A 13,985-nucleotide genomic window follows, 5' to 3' on the forward strand; every position below is an offset into this window, starting at 1 on the left:
TGTGTGTGTGTGTGTGTGTGTGTGTGTGTGTGTGTGTGGGGGTCTTCACCTGGGCACTTGCTGCAGGTAGTTCTGGTAACCACTGGTGTTCTTGCCGTACTGAATCTGTTTCTGCCGCCGCTTCAGAACCGCGGCGTTGGTCTCCGTGTTGGCGGGATCAGGGAGGCGGGGGTAGCAGCGACCGAGGGGGGACCTGCAGAGACCAGGAAGTGATTATCTCTAGCTCCTACGTGGTCCGAGTGACTTCCTGTCAGCTGATCTGTCACATGTTCTGACCTCTTGTTGTCCAGATCGTCCGTCCCCACAGCCACACTGCTGGTGGACACTTTGAGGATACAGCGCTCCAGGATGGACGGCCTGAGGGGACAGACAGACAGTCAGACTCCAGAGACCAGAGACCAGACTCCAGAGACCAGAGTCCAGAGACCAGACTCTGGAGACCAGAGTCCAGACTCCAGAGTCTAGAGTCCAGAGACCAGACTCTGGAGACCAGAGTCCAGACTCCAGAGTCTAGACTCCAGAGACCAGACTCTGGAGACCAGAGTCCAGAGACCAGACTCTGGAGACCAGACTCCAGACACCAGAGTCCAGACTCCAGACACCAGACTCTGGAGACCAGACTCTGGAGACCAGACTCCAGAGACCAGACTCCAGAGACCAGAGACCAGACTCCAGAGACCAGACACCAGAGACCAGACTCCAGAGTCCAGACTCCGGAGACCAGAGTCCAGAGACCAGACACCAGAGACCAGAGTCCAGACACCAGACACCAGACTCTGGAGACCAGACTCCAGAGACCAGACACCAGAGACCAGACACCAGAGACCAGAGTCCAGACTCCAGAGACCAGACTCCAGAGTCCAGACACCAGAGTCCAGACTCCAGAGACCAGACTCCAGAGTCCAGAGACCAGAGACCAGAGACCAGACTCCAGAATCCAGACACCAGACTCCAGAGTCCAGAGACCAGACTCCAGAGTCCAGAGTCCAGACTCCAGAGTCCAGACACCAGAGACCAGACTCCAGAGTCCAGAGACCAGACACCAGAGACCAGAGTCCAGAGTCCAGAGTCCAGACTCCAGAGTCCAGACACCAGAGTCCAGAGACCAGACACCAGAGACCAGAGTCCAGAGTCCAGAGACCAGAGTCCAGAGTCCAGACTCCAGACTCCAGACTCCAGACACCAGAGACCAGAGACCAGAGACCAGAGACCAGAGTCCAGAGACCAGAGTCCAGAGTCCAGAGTCAGTGGTTCAGGACTCTAATGAAGTGAAGAACCTGCGAGGTTTGTTGCTGGCCGCTCGGTCTCGTCCTCGCACGCCACTCGCAGGAGGAGGAGACGGGATCGGAGAGACGTTACTGTGGACACGAGGAAGACCAAGAGTCAACAGAGTCCATTTACCAGAACAACCACACTTCAGTGGGGGAGTGGATGAGGGGCAGGGGGACAGCTGACTAAATGTTGAACAGAGACTGTAGCAGTGGAGGAGCAGCGACGTAAAACATCTTTCATTTAATAGATATTAAAAACAGGAAATTAATTTATAAATGATCGATCAATAAATACAAATTCCTAATTTTAATGTCAATTAAAACATGCAACGAAGGAATGGAAATGCTTTATTATTTTTCCTGTGACATCACTGCTCCTCCATCGTGCTGCAGCTGTTTCACCTGAGACCAGCGACTGTCAGCAGGTGTACAGGTGACGACCAGGTGTGTTTCTCACCTGACCAGGCTGTCGTAGACGGAGCTGCAACCGGGGAGGAGCCACGGCTCGGGGGTGCAGCACCCGGAGGACCCGGCGGCCAGCAGCGGGTCAGGGAGGCCGTTCCACACGGTGGCCGACCAACCCTTCACGCAGACACGTGACCAGGGACTGAAACAGAAGCTGAGGACACAACACCTTCATCATCATCATCATCATCATCATCATCATCATCATCATCATCACAGCTCCACACCTGAACACCCCCAGTCTGACAAGGGTTCAGTTAATGTTCACACTGAGGAGAAACTAATAAAGTTTACTCAAACAGACTGAGTACAAAGGGGCGGGGCCAAGTGTCTTCACATGAACAAAGAAACATTTCCTGACACGACGTCCAGAACAGGTGAGACACATGAGAAACTCAGTGTACATGTCCCTCGTCCTCTTCCGTAGCTCCCTGCTGCTTTTAGTCTTCAGGATAAAACGGGGGAGGGGCCCCTCACCCACTGTGCACCTACACTGTGGGACACCACCAGAAATACTGGGGGGGGGCAGTAAAGTAGGCTACTTTAAAACACAGACTGCACTGAGTTTTAAATGAACTCAGACATGAAATACATATTTATAGATTCAGTGTGATGTCCACTTCCTGATGATGTCATTATTACTGATGTCCCTCCAGAATAAAGCTCCACAAACCCGCTCAGAAATCAGAGAAAAGACGCTCCTCCACCTGCAGAACTTCATAGGGAATCGTCCTGTTTTTAAGTTTCCTTCAGTGTCGCAGTGAAACCGGGACAGTTGTCTGAACTTCCATGATGCACTGCAGACAGGAAGTGATCACGGCTGATTCGGCCGACTCCATTTTCCAAACTATGAACAAATTCAGGTAAAAACGGGCTCAACAAGGTGAACTTTCCCTCCGGTTACCTCTGCGGCTGGGCGGGTTCTCGGCTCCGATTGGCGGATTTTTGTCACTTAACCTGGCAACAACTTTAAAAGATTAAAGATGAACATATCAACATGTGATCAGCTCACAGATGAGACACTAACTACACCACCTAAGTCCTGGGTATTTCCCGGGTCACCGGTTGAATGAACCGTGTTTTCCCGCCCCGTGTGATGCTGCTGCTGGTACCGACCTGGAGGAGAGCAGCGGGCTCTGAGCGGCCGTTTCCACTCCACTCGTTGACATTTTTGCAGTTTAAGTTTGGCGCCTTCACTTCAGACGGACAGACGCCATTGTTCCGCTTTAGCAGCTTTTTAATGAGCCGCACCTGAGGGGGGCGGGGCCATCCCGACTCACCTGTGCCGCATGATCTGGAGAAAGAAAACGTGCAGATTACATGATGAAGGCCTGGAGGAGTAATACATGTACTCAAGTAATGTAACTGTTTGAATTACTTTTACTTTACTCCAGTACTTCCTTTTTTAAATTGGTAATTCTACTACAATCAATAATAGAAAATATAATCAATACCCCACTTTACAAATACATAAATATGTTACTGTAGGTTAAAGTACTTTATTGATAGATAATTCAAGTTTACTCCACATTTACAACCTGCAACATTAAAGTGACAAACACATTAATGCATCAATGACTATGATAATAATATGATTCTGAAAAGAGTCATTCTGCAGAGCGAGTACTTTTACTTCAGTACTTTTCTGTAGGTTATTTTCATGCTGATACTTCAGTACTTTTACTTAAATAACATTTTGAAAGCAGGACTTGGTATTTCTTTGCTGTGGTGTTGCACTGAAGTAAAAGCTCCACTTGATTTAACTCAGACTCCTAAAGCTTCATTTCATGTTGTAAATCCTACAGGATCTTTGTTTATAAAAAGGAAAGAAAACGTCTGACTTTCACAGACAAACTTATATGAGTATATTGTACAACAACAAATCATTGTGTTATCGCTTAAGGTTTGACAGCGTAGTTTTGTTTGTAATTCAGCTATTGAACAAAAATGTTAATTAATCGATGGACAGAGAATTAATCAGAAACTATTTTGGTCGTGTTTTCATCAGGAATTCTCATAGCTGCAAGTTTGATGCTTTTTTGTTGTTAAACATGAGAAAATAAAACAAGAAATCTGAATATGTCTCCAGTAGTAGTTATTTCCAGTAACTAGAAAATAACAGTCAGATTAATTGATAATGAATCAAATTAATTATTTTTCTGATGCTGTTCTAACTGGTTCTCTTTTTAAATTTTAAAACTTTAAATCATTTTTTTCAGTGAAAAGAAAATGCAAAAATGACCTTTACAACTGAAATATGGACTTATATCTCAGTCTCAATATCTGCCAAAACAATCACAATATTTTGCATGTTGTTCAGCCCTAATAAGGTTAAAGACGTATCCTCAAAGTGTCATGTTGGATTTACACTGAGTTTGGAAAATTTTAAATAATATTGACATTTTTTTGTGATTTCATAATTCTGAGAAATATTTTTTTAAATCTTTTTTCACTGTTTATTCTCCTTGGTGATTTTATGGTTTTATTATTATGCAAACTGACTGAAAGTACCAGATAAAAGCAGTGCAGTAAAAAACAGAGTATTTCCTCTGAAGTGTCGTGAGTAGAAACATGAATCTGCAGAGATAAATAGACCTGTTGTTCTAACAGATGTGATGCAGTCATGTCAACACAAGCTTCAACATCTGGCTGATCCATGACATGAAGAACTGACGCTGTTTGAGAGCAGAGGAGGAACGAACACGGTGTTCCTAATAAAGTGCTCACTGAGTTCCGGGTCTCCGCTCCTGCAGGCGGCGCTCTTCACCGTTTAAACCGACTCCCGCTACTGTTCTCTGTCACTAAGGGAACAAGATGGCGTCTGGTAGTGGGGTGAGTCCCTCAGCTCGGGTTGTTTTTTGTTTAAAAAATATATAAAAAGTTGACTATAACGAGGCTTAGATTTAAAATGTGTGTGTGTGGATTTCAGAGCAGCCAACGGCGCAGACCAGATCCGTTTAAAGTCTTTAAAAACCGTTTTAACCGCTGCGTCCCGGTGCGTCAGCTAGCAGCTAACGAGAGCTAGCCGGCTAACAGACAACACGGTAAAAGTTTTCGGTTTTATTTTAAACATGGCGGCGCTTTCTAACGTCGTTTCGGCGATTTACCCAAAGATTAATCCGCGCGTTGGTTCGTATGTGTCCGCTGCTAACTGTTAGCATGAGCCCCGCTAGCAGCAACAACAATAAGACTTCCGGGCTCCTTCAGAGTAAAAGTGCGAGAAGACATGAACGGAAACATTTATAATAAATGTAAACATTTTGGATTCAATTCATGATAAAGCCTCCTAAAACATAAAGCAGTGCAAGAGCATACAACATGTAGTATAACACAAAGTAGTTCCAGTAGATATAAAATATAAAGCTGGACATAATACTGCTGTTATATTATCAAGAAATGTATAGTATGTATGTTTTTGCTGTGACCCCCTTTGCCTTTAAAGCAGCTCCAGTTCTCCTCGTACACCTGCCTCAGTTATTCAGGTGGTTCCAGCGTCTGGGAGAACCTGCCTCGGTTCTTCTGTCTCTTCATGTGATCCAGACCGACTCCATGATGCAGGATCAGGTCTCTGTGGGGGGTTGGACCACCTGTTGCAGGACTCCTGGTTGTTCTGCTCTCTGGAGATGGTTCTTTATGACTCAGTGTTTGGACTTGTTTCAATCTGGACCAATTGGACGAGGCTCTTATCTGACGGTCTTCTTTAAAGACCACGTCTGTCGAGGGTCTACCAGGGTCCCGCTGGTTTCTTTCAGAGATGATTGACTTTTTGAAGTGAAGTCGGCTTGATGTGGTTTTTGCCCATCTTTGTCTCCGGTCTTGAACCTCCTGTTTCTCTGTGCTTCTACACAAGAGCTTGGGCAGCACATCTGGACTGATGCAGGATGAACATGGTGTCTTGTTGCCATGGTGTCAGATGAAACCTTGTCAGCCCCCGGCCCTCGCATAGTTTTATTCTACCACAGCTGTTTCTGTCTCACATCCTGATTTTAGTTCAATAAGATGTTGTTGATGAACCTGTTTGGTGTAATTATTTCACCCTTTGAGGTCGATAGATATCTCTATAAATATCTTTGCAAAGATAGCGCACGGAAACGTGGTTTAAATGTTATTAATGTTTCATGTTCTTGTCAAATTGTACGTGACTCAAAGCCGGCGCTGGAAGGCCTTTAAAATTTGGTCAAAGCAGAAAGTCAGACAACACTTCGACTGAATGATATTACAAACTCTCATTTTAAGCATTTATTATACATTTATCTACCATTTCACTCATATGTTGCTCTATTTTTTGTGAACCTAAGACTTTGGTGAACACATTTCAACTCATTCACATCAGTAAAATTTATTTTCACAAGAAAAACTGGGCTTCAGTTTTTCAGCATTTAGGCCAAATGATCTTTTTGCACACTGCTGGTCAAAAAGCGGCGTCATTACAGAAAGAGCTGAGATACTTCTGAAAATGATTACATAAACACTTTGGCACAATGTGATAGGCAAACTTTTATAAGGTGAATTTAAGAAATAATGTAGAATAAGAACCCCCCCAGACCTCAGAGGGTTAATCACACACTGAGCTGAACGACAGAGAAATGACTGTGAAGCATCTAAACTGAGCACAGCTCTGTGTGTGTACATGTATCTTCATGTATAACTTCTTCTTCTCTGACTCTTACTTCCTGCGTCTCCCCCCTCAGTCCAGTAAGAACGACTTCCGTCGGAAGTGGGACAAAGACGAGTATGAGAACCTGGCTCAGAAACGACTGGTGGAGGAGCGAGACCGGGAGAGGAGAGATGGTGAGGACGTCGACTCGTCCACAGAGACGAGCTGGTTTGTTTTTCACAGCTGGGAATTAAAGAAGATGATTGAGTTTAATGTTGAGATGCAGAGAAACGTGTTGAGTTTTGTTTGTATACGTCTCTCTCTTCTTCTGTTTTCATTCTGGTTTCTGAATCTCCACAGAGCTGTGATCACTTCTTCATTTTAAAGTAGATTTATCTGTTTTCAGTTGTTCTGTCAAAACACAAGTAGCACACTAAATGTCTGAATTGTCCCGTTATAGAAACTGGTGATGGACTCCAGTAACCCCTCTCTGTCTCTTTAAGGGAAAACGGCTCCACCGGTCAAGCGGGAACTCCTGCGCCACAGAGACTACAAGGTGGATCTGGAGTCCAAACTGGGGAAGACCATCGTCATCACCAAGACCACTCCTCAGGCTGAGATGGGGGGGTACGGAGGCTCATACTTTAGTCCACTGACATCAGCTGTGATCAGTATATTACCCCAGGAGTCTGTGGAGGTGAACCTGCTTCACACCTTCAGCTCAGTGTCTGTCTGTCTGACCACAGCTCTGTTGTTCTGCTGCACTTCACTCATAACAACAGCAGCTACAGTCACAGATGAAAGATAAAAGATCCTCTCGTTTCAGAGGCGGAGTTCTGATGTCACATGATAGAAAAGAAGAAGCGATTATCCATTATATTTTTTCTGTAGATCAGCTAATTGACTAATTGAGAGAGCAGCTGGAGTTCACCTTCTGTCTCACACTTTATCTGTGAAGCTTTCATCACATCTGCAGGTTTCCACTGCTGCCGCGCTCTGATTGGCTGTCTTCTTCTTCTCTTTCAGTTATTACTGTAATGTCTGTGACTGCGTCGTGAAAGACTCCATCAACTTTCTGGATCACATCAACGGCAAGAAACGTGAGTCCACATCAGTTCTGTTCAGCTGCTGCAGTTTCAGCTTCCTGTCAGTTCCTCTGTGAGAGACTGTAGCTGAGTCACATGCTCATGCTCTGATCGTCTTCATCAGTAAGGTTTTTAAACATATAAACAAACAGGAAGTCAGGTGAGTTCAACAGGAAGTCATTAACAACATACAGAACAGGTGAAAAACGGTTTCTGATTCATACAGAAGAAAAAATAATGAAAGACTTCCCAATGAAATACAACACAACACAATCACTGTTTATATGGTGAAATGAATCAATGACTGAACACACCTGAAAACAGTGTCACATGACCATTCACCATACTGAGCATGTGTGTAAACAGGAAGTAGATTGTCTCCAACAAAGACAGTTGTAGCATTAAAACAGAGAATGTAAGTGAACAGCAGCTGCTAGCAAAGACAACCAGATCAGTAACACTGTCTATTATCATGTTGTATTCACCTCTGGTAGTCCAGACTGATGAGAGCCAATCAGGAGAGACCGTGGGTGTGACCTCATTGATTACAAAAGTCTCTGGTCCAGCAGAGCTTCTGAATCTCGAGTTGTGTGGACGGAGGATGAGTTTTAAAATGAAAATATGTGTGTGCAGACCAGAGGAACCTGGGCATGTCGATGCGGGTGGAGCGGTCGTCTCTGGATCAGGTGAAGAAGCGTTTCGAGGTGAACAAGAAGAAGCTGGAGGAGAAGCAGAAGGAGTACGACTTTGAGGAGCGAATGAAGGAGCTGCGGGAGGAGGTGAGGAGGGCGGGACAGGAAGTGTCACTGCCGCTGTCAGAAAAGTCACTGAAACAAAGAGGGCTGTGTTTGTGATGCTGTGTTTGGGTGACAGTGTCATGTCTGACCTGTGTGTTTCTGTTGGAGCAGCTCAGACTTCATGTTTCATGTTGTTGTATTCCCTTTATTATCAGTTCATGTTGTGTCCGCTCCGTGAGACAGCTGATTGTTGTTGTTGTTGTTGTTGTTGTTGTCAGGAGGAGAAGGCGAAGGCCTACAAGAAGGAGAAGCAGAAGGAGAGGAAGCGTCGGGCGGAGGAGGACGTGGACTTCGAGGAGGACGACGAGATGGCGGCAGTGATGGGTTTCTCAGGCTTCGGCTCTTCCAAGAAGAGTCACTGACGCTCTGCAGCTGGACTGGGTGTTGAGGACCTCCTCCCTCGCACCACGACAGAAGCTGGTGTTTGCACCCCCCCCCACTTCAGGCAGGTGGAGTCAGACGGACTATAAAGACAGGACAGAGGAGTCCTGCTGCAGGCTGCGGTCAGTCCTCCATAGTCCTGGACTTTGACTTTTTTATTTACAACCGGACTCTTATTTTGGTAGTTTTCTCCATCACTCTCTGTTCTGAAGACGTTTCCTGCTGCAGCTTCCTGTTGCTGAGAGGACGAGCTGGTTCCTGTCGGAAACATCGTCAGAACCGAGAAACGATGGACGAGCAAAAGAGACCAAACAGAATCTGCAGAAGTTTCCTTTAACATGATGATGATGATGAGGATGATGATGAGTCTGACGGCGACACGTTTAAGTTCCTGCAGATAAAAGGATTTTTTTTATATCAGAAACCAGAAACTATTTGAGCTGTTATAAGTTTTTCTTCATTCACACCAAAATGAAATTTAACACATTCAAAGACAGATGTAACTTGTTAAATTTTATTTTGAAAAGCTCAAACAGCTGATGAGTTAATGTTTGGTGTTGAGGTCAGAGGTCGTCTGTTTGTTCACGACACTGAATGTTGTGGAAATGAAGATTTTAATAAATACTGTGTTTGTTTCCACTCGTTTGCTCTCTGATTTATTACCTGCTTTCCTACCTGTCAGTGAACGCATCGCCACAAACATGCCATGGCTCGTGTTTTTGCGATGCCTTCAGGGACCACGTAGTGAGTGTGATCAGTGTGTTTAGAGCCGTGGAGCTGCAGTGAGTCGACGTCTCGTCAACTGAAGACGTCCAGAGTCGATTGATGGGATCAATACCAGGTAAAATAAAACTGATCAGAATCTGATCTGTTCTCCATCCTTCCTCGCATCAAAGCTGAACCAAGATCAGGACCAGCACCAGTTTCTACAGCTATGACATCATCAGATACAGACACAGCAACATTTAGGGACAGTAAGTATCTGAGGGTGGAGACGTGACCCGGACCGATGGGACCTGACGGGTGTTTGGGTTCAGGTCTGGTTCAGTGAACAAGGAGCCCTCGCGTTGACAGGACGTCAGGTTCTGGTCTGGACTCTAGTATCTGATCAGACTCAGTCCCAGCTGACAATCAATATTAAAGGCCTGTGATCAGGATCAGTGCCAGAAGGAGACTCTGAACCTGAACCTGCAGAGGCAGAAAACAAGGACAGGAGGTCGTCCACATACTTTTGGCCGTGTGGTGATGTCAGTGTTTTAAACGTGTTAAATGATTTTCAGGAAACATGTTTTAATCACCTGCTGCAACTAATGATTATTGTCATTGATTGGTTGAAATGCACATTGTTGTCTTCATTGACTGATTGTTCTATTAATCATCAGAAAATTTCCCTCCCCAACATCCTGGATCAGAGGCCTCTGGACTGCGGCGATGGCGGTGGAAGATTTGCGTGTGGAGGTTTCATTGTCGTTCGTCTGAGACGTCGTGTTTGTGCAGCAGCTGAAACGGGGTTTGATCAACAGGAAGAAGAAGAGGAAGTTTGCTTTCTTCTCTCTGTGCTGATTAATGACCAGAAAGGCCACTTCCTGTTACTGAGGACAGACACGTCCTGATCCACACTCACTGTATAACCTTTATTTAAACTGCTGACGTGAGACCAGGACCTGTCTCACCTGACCTGAGATCAGTACACAGACATAAACAATCAGACAAACACAGATTCAGGCTTTTAAATCTTCATTCATTAACTTGTTCAGTTGTGCTAACTGCGCAGCTGTTTGGTTCCACTTATGTCAGGAACCAGACCTGAACCAGACTCATTCCAGACTCATTCCAGACTCATTCCAGACCTGAACCAGACCTGAAACAGAGTTCAACCAGACCTGAAACAGACCTGAAACAGACCTGAAACAGACCTGAACCAGACCTGAAACAGAGTTCAACCAGACCTGAAACAGAGTTGAACCAGACCTGAAACAGACCTGAAACAGACCTGAACCAGACCTGAAACAGAGTTCAACCAGACCTGAACCAGACCTGAACCAGACTCATACCAGACTCATACCAGACTCATACCAGACCTGAACCAGACCTGAACCAGACCTGAAACAGAGTTCAACCAGACCTGAACCAGACCTGAAACAGACCTGAACCAGACCTGAACCAAACCTGAACCAGACCTGAACCAGACCTGAAACAGAGTTCAACTAGACCTGAACCAGACTCATACCAGACCTGAAACAGAGTTCAACCAGACCTGAACCAGACCTGAACCAGACCTGAAACAGACCTGAAACAGACCTGAAACAGACCTGAAACAGACCTGAAACAGAGTTCAACCAAACCTGAACCAGACCTGAACCAGACCTGAACCAGACCTGAACCAGACTCATACCAGACCTGAACCAGACCTGAACCAGACCTGAACCAGACCTGAAACAGACCTGAACCAGACCTGAACCAAACCTGAAACAGAGTTCAACCAGACCTGAACCAGACCTGAAACAGACCTGAACCAGACCTGAACCAGACCTGAACCAGACCTGAACCAGACCTGAAACAGAGTTCAACCAAACCTGAACCAGACCTGAACCAAACCTGAACCAGACCTGAACCAGACCTGAAACAGAGTTCAACCAAACCTGAACCAGACCTGAACCAGACCTGAAACAGACCTGAAACAGAGTTCAACTAGACCTGAACCAAACCTGAACCAGACCTGAAACAGACCTGAAACAGAGTTCAACTAGACCTGAACCAGACTCATACCAGACCTGAACCAGACCTGAAACAGACCTGAAACAGACCTGAAACAGACTCAACCAGACCTGAACCAGACTCAAACAGACCAGACCAGACCTGAACCAGACCTGAAACAGAACCATACCAGACCTGAACCAGACCTGAACCAGAGTCTGTCTCATAATTGATTTCACAGAGAATCATTATAGTGTTTTCTAAACAGATTATTAAACGTTTATTTAATGCTCATGGACTTAAACTAAGAGTGTTGCCATTTAATTAGAATTAAACACATTAAAGATATTTTACTCTTCATCAGCCTGATGTTCATTTGTTTTCTCTGCTCACATTTTTATTTGCATTTTCACACTGCTGTTACCGTCAGCTGCAACCGCTGCTTCTGCATGTGGGAATTTATTTTAGTCTGTGCGCTCCCAGCATGCACCTCTCCTGTCAGACTGCATGTCTGTGAGTCACCAGGAAGAGGTCCAGCCTCTGAAACCCTCCAGAGAGCTGGTTCTGCCGTCTCTGGGGGTTTGTATGTGAGCTGTCGTCACGCTTGCCATCAGAAGCGCCTGCTGTGACTGACAGAGGAGGAAGGAGACGAGGGGTTTTCCCATGATGCTCTCCAGAGAGACGAGTTACAATAACTGAGGCAGCAGCTGGTACAGAACAGGACAGGTTAGGAAAATTAATAAAGCTCCACTCAGAGTGAAGATTGGGGGGGGGGGGGGGGGCTGGAACGTGTTCTGGTTCTGGTTCTGGACGACAGGATCCACTTAGACACCAGAGAAAAGAGAAGCTGCAGAAACTGACTGGGAATCATCAGGTCAGTCAGTCAGTGAAGTGTAGAGGAGCTGGACAGAGCCAGGCTAGCTGTTTCCATCTGTTTCCAGTCTTTATGCTAAGCTAAGCTAAACAGCTGCTGTAGCTTCATATGGGATCTACAGACACTGGAGTGGGATCTAGATTCACTCTGAGATTCAAGTCTTTTTTTCACATGTGACTCTAACCCTGCGCCCCAGCTGAGTCCCAGTTCAGGTCCACGTCCTTCCGAACCGAAAAGAGACGGTCTGGTCCACCAGCTGTTCCCGCCCTTACCGTTTGGTTGTAAAGGCGGCTCCATGACAACAAGTAACTTTTTGTTTTCAGTCTCTTGGTTTTAACAGTTGAACCGTTAGCTGTCGCGCTGAACCACAACACACTGTGATCCTCAGACTCTGTCAGTGTACTTTGCTTTCATTAACAGAGCGCAATGAATCTTGGGATATGTTGGACCAGGAAGGATCCACTTGTTGGAGCTTCAACGTTCAGGAGGAGGACGCTTCAGTCTTTGAAATGAGACAGTGGAGTCACGCTGCTGTGTCATCAGGTCAGCTGGACAGTGTGTGATAAGAGCATAAAAATAAAACAGAAATCCCCTTAATCTGTGAAAAACTTTTGACAGCCTGAAATTTGTTCTGTCTCAGAGCTCAAACCTGAAATCTGCATCTGAAAATAAACTTGATTTATAGAAACTGGAGCAAGTTTTCTTTCTTTATTCATAAAATACACAAAACCTTCCACATATACCTCGTCTGCTGCTTCAGCAGGTGAACTGGTTTGTGACCTGTGACCTGTTTGAGGAGTGATGAGGGAAAGTGACGTCAGAGCGAGGCTGCAGCAGGTGACGGAGGAGCTGCTGTCGATGTGTCTCATCACTGAGACGTCTTCGAGGTGAGAAGCAGAAAGTGTCACAATATGGAAGTAAAACTCAGAACTACTTGTGTGTTCAGTTGTTTTTCCGCCTTCAGTCGAACTTGAGGAAAAGTTGCAGTTTGACACTAAAACGGTGTGAATCTGCTGATGGAGCCTCAGTGAACTGACCTGGGGTCAGGCGTGGATGCTGGAGCCTCAGACGCTGCAGTGATCAGCCTGAGCTCTCGCACTGATCCGGAGTCAGCTGATCCTCTTCCTTTGGCTGTGACAGTGTGTCGGTGCTGAGCTGCAGCGAGTGGGTGCAGCAGCAGCAGCAGCAGCAGCATCTGTTCCGCTCTGTGGTCAGACGGGGGGTGGGGTGCTGCCTTCACCCCCCCTCCCTGTCACTTCCTCTCAGAAAGAGGGAGGGAGGAAGAGAGGGGGGAGGAAAGAGAGGCAACGAGATAGAGAGACATAGACACAGAAAGAGTGGAGGAGAGAGAGGAAGACAGAAGGAAGCCATTTTGGTTCCACGGCGACATGTCCGCCGCTCTCTGCTTCTTCTTCTCTGCACACTCTTGAGTCAGACGGCCGACAGGAGGAAGTCAAACGCACTGAAGACAGTCAGCCGTTACTTTATCTGCTGAGACGTTTGGTTCTACGTTTGACAGGAAGGAGTGTTGAGGACCGAGGCCCGTCTGTCAGTCGCACCGCGGACGAGCGGCGGGACCAGGAAGACCTGATCCGAGAGCCACGAGGCCGCGAGGTGGTCGTCTGATGGTCTCCTCCTCGCCGTAGAGCAGGAAGTGTCCCGGTGTGACGTCAGCTGGACGGACCAGTCTGTGAGGACAGGGGACGGGAGGAGGACACAGGATGAGCTCGGACCGGGTGCCGTCCAGGTCGGAGGTGATGGGGTGGAGCCCACAACAGCTGGCAGACTACCTGAAGAGGGTGAGACACACAACTACAC

The 13,985-nt window shown here is 46.4% G+C and overlaps 2 protein-coding genes and 1 long non-coding RNA gene across 4 annotated transcripts in view; 2 read left to right on the forward strand and 1 right to left on the reverse strand.

Moving 5' to 3' along the window:
• slbp2 (stem-loop binding protein 2) overlaps window positions 1-3,024 on the reverse strand; it is a 6,093-nt gene extending 3,069 nt beyond the window's left edge. The window contains exons 1-5 of the mRNA XM_023398907.2: window positions 2,853-3,024; window positions 1,729-1,890; window positions 1,278-1,358; window positions 277-357; window positions 50-193 (exon numbers count right to left, since the gene is read on the reverse strand). Coding sequence (XP_023254675.1) covers window positions 50-193; window positions 277-357; window positions 1,278-1,358; window positions 1,729-1,890; window positions 2,853-2,905 — 521 coding nt within the window. The 5' untranslated portion in view covers window positions 2,906-3,024. The remainder of the gene's footprint in view (window positions 1-49; window positions 194-276; window positions 358-1,277; window positions 1,359-1,728; window positions 1,891-2,852) is intronic.
• A 1,437-nt stretch (window positions 3,025-4,461) lies between these two features.
• zmat2 (zinc finger, matrin-type 2) lies at window positions 4,462-9,235 on the forward strand. Of its 2 annotated transcripts, XM_023398908.2 has the most exons (6): window positions 4,462-4,568; window positions 6,428-6,527; window positions 6,837-6,960; window positions 7,360-7,433; window positions 8,052-8,197; window positions 8,434-9,235. In XM_023398908.2, the coding sequence occupies exons 1-6, from the start codon at window positions 4,551-4,553 to the stop codon at window positions 8,575-8,577; spliced, it is 606 nt and encodes a 201-aa protein (XP_023254676.1). In that variant the 5' UTR covers window positions 4,462-4,550; the 3' UTR covers window positions 8,578-9,235. The 2 variants fall into 2 exon arrangements, with proteins under 2 accessions (XP_023254676.1, XP_087027997.1); XM_087171871.1 differs by lacking the exon at window positions 4,462-4,568 and having other exon boundaries at window positions 6,311-6,527.
• Window positions 9,236-13,376: 4,141 nt separating this feature from the next.
• The window catches only part of LOC111649143 (uncharacterized), a 3,666-nt gene continuing 3,057 nt past the window's right edge, over window positions 13,377-13,985 (forward strand). Inside the window, exon 1 of the long non-coding RNA XR_002760253.2 lies at window positions 13,377-13,966. This is a non-coding gene — a long non-coding RNA (uncharacterized LOC111649143). The remainder of the gene's footprint in view (window positions 13,967-13,985) is intronic.

This window comes from Seriola lalandi, unplaced genomic scaffold, assembly GCF_002814215.2.
Source record: "Seriola lalandi dorsalis isolate HSWRI2012SDOR001 ecotype SW California unplaced genomic scaffold, Sedor1 jcf7180002050029, whole genome shotgun sequence".
Lineage (NCBI taxonomy): Eukaryota > Metazoa > Chordata > Actinopteri > Carangiformes > Carangidae > Seriola > Seriola lalandi.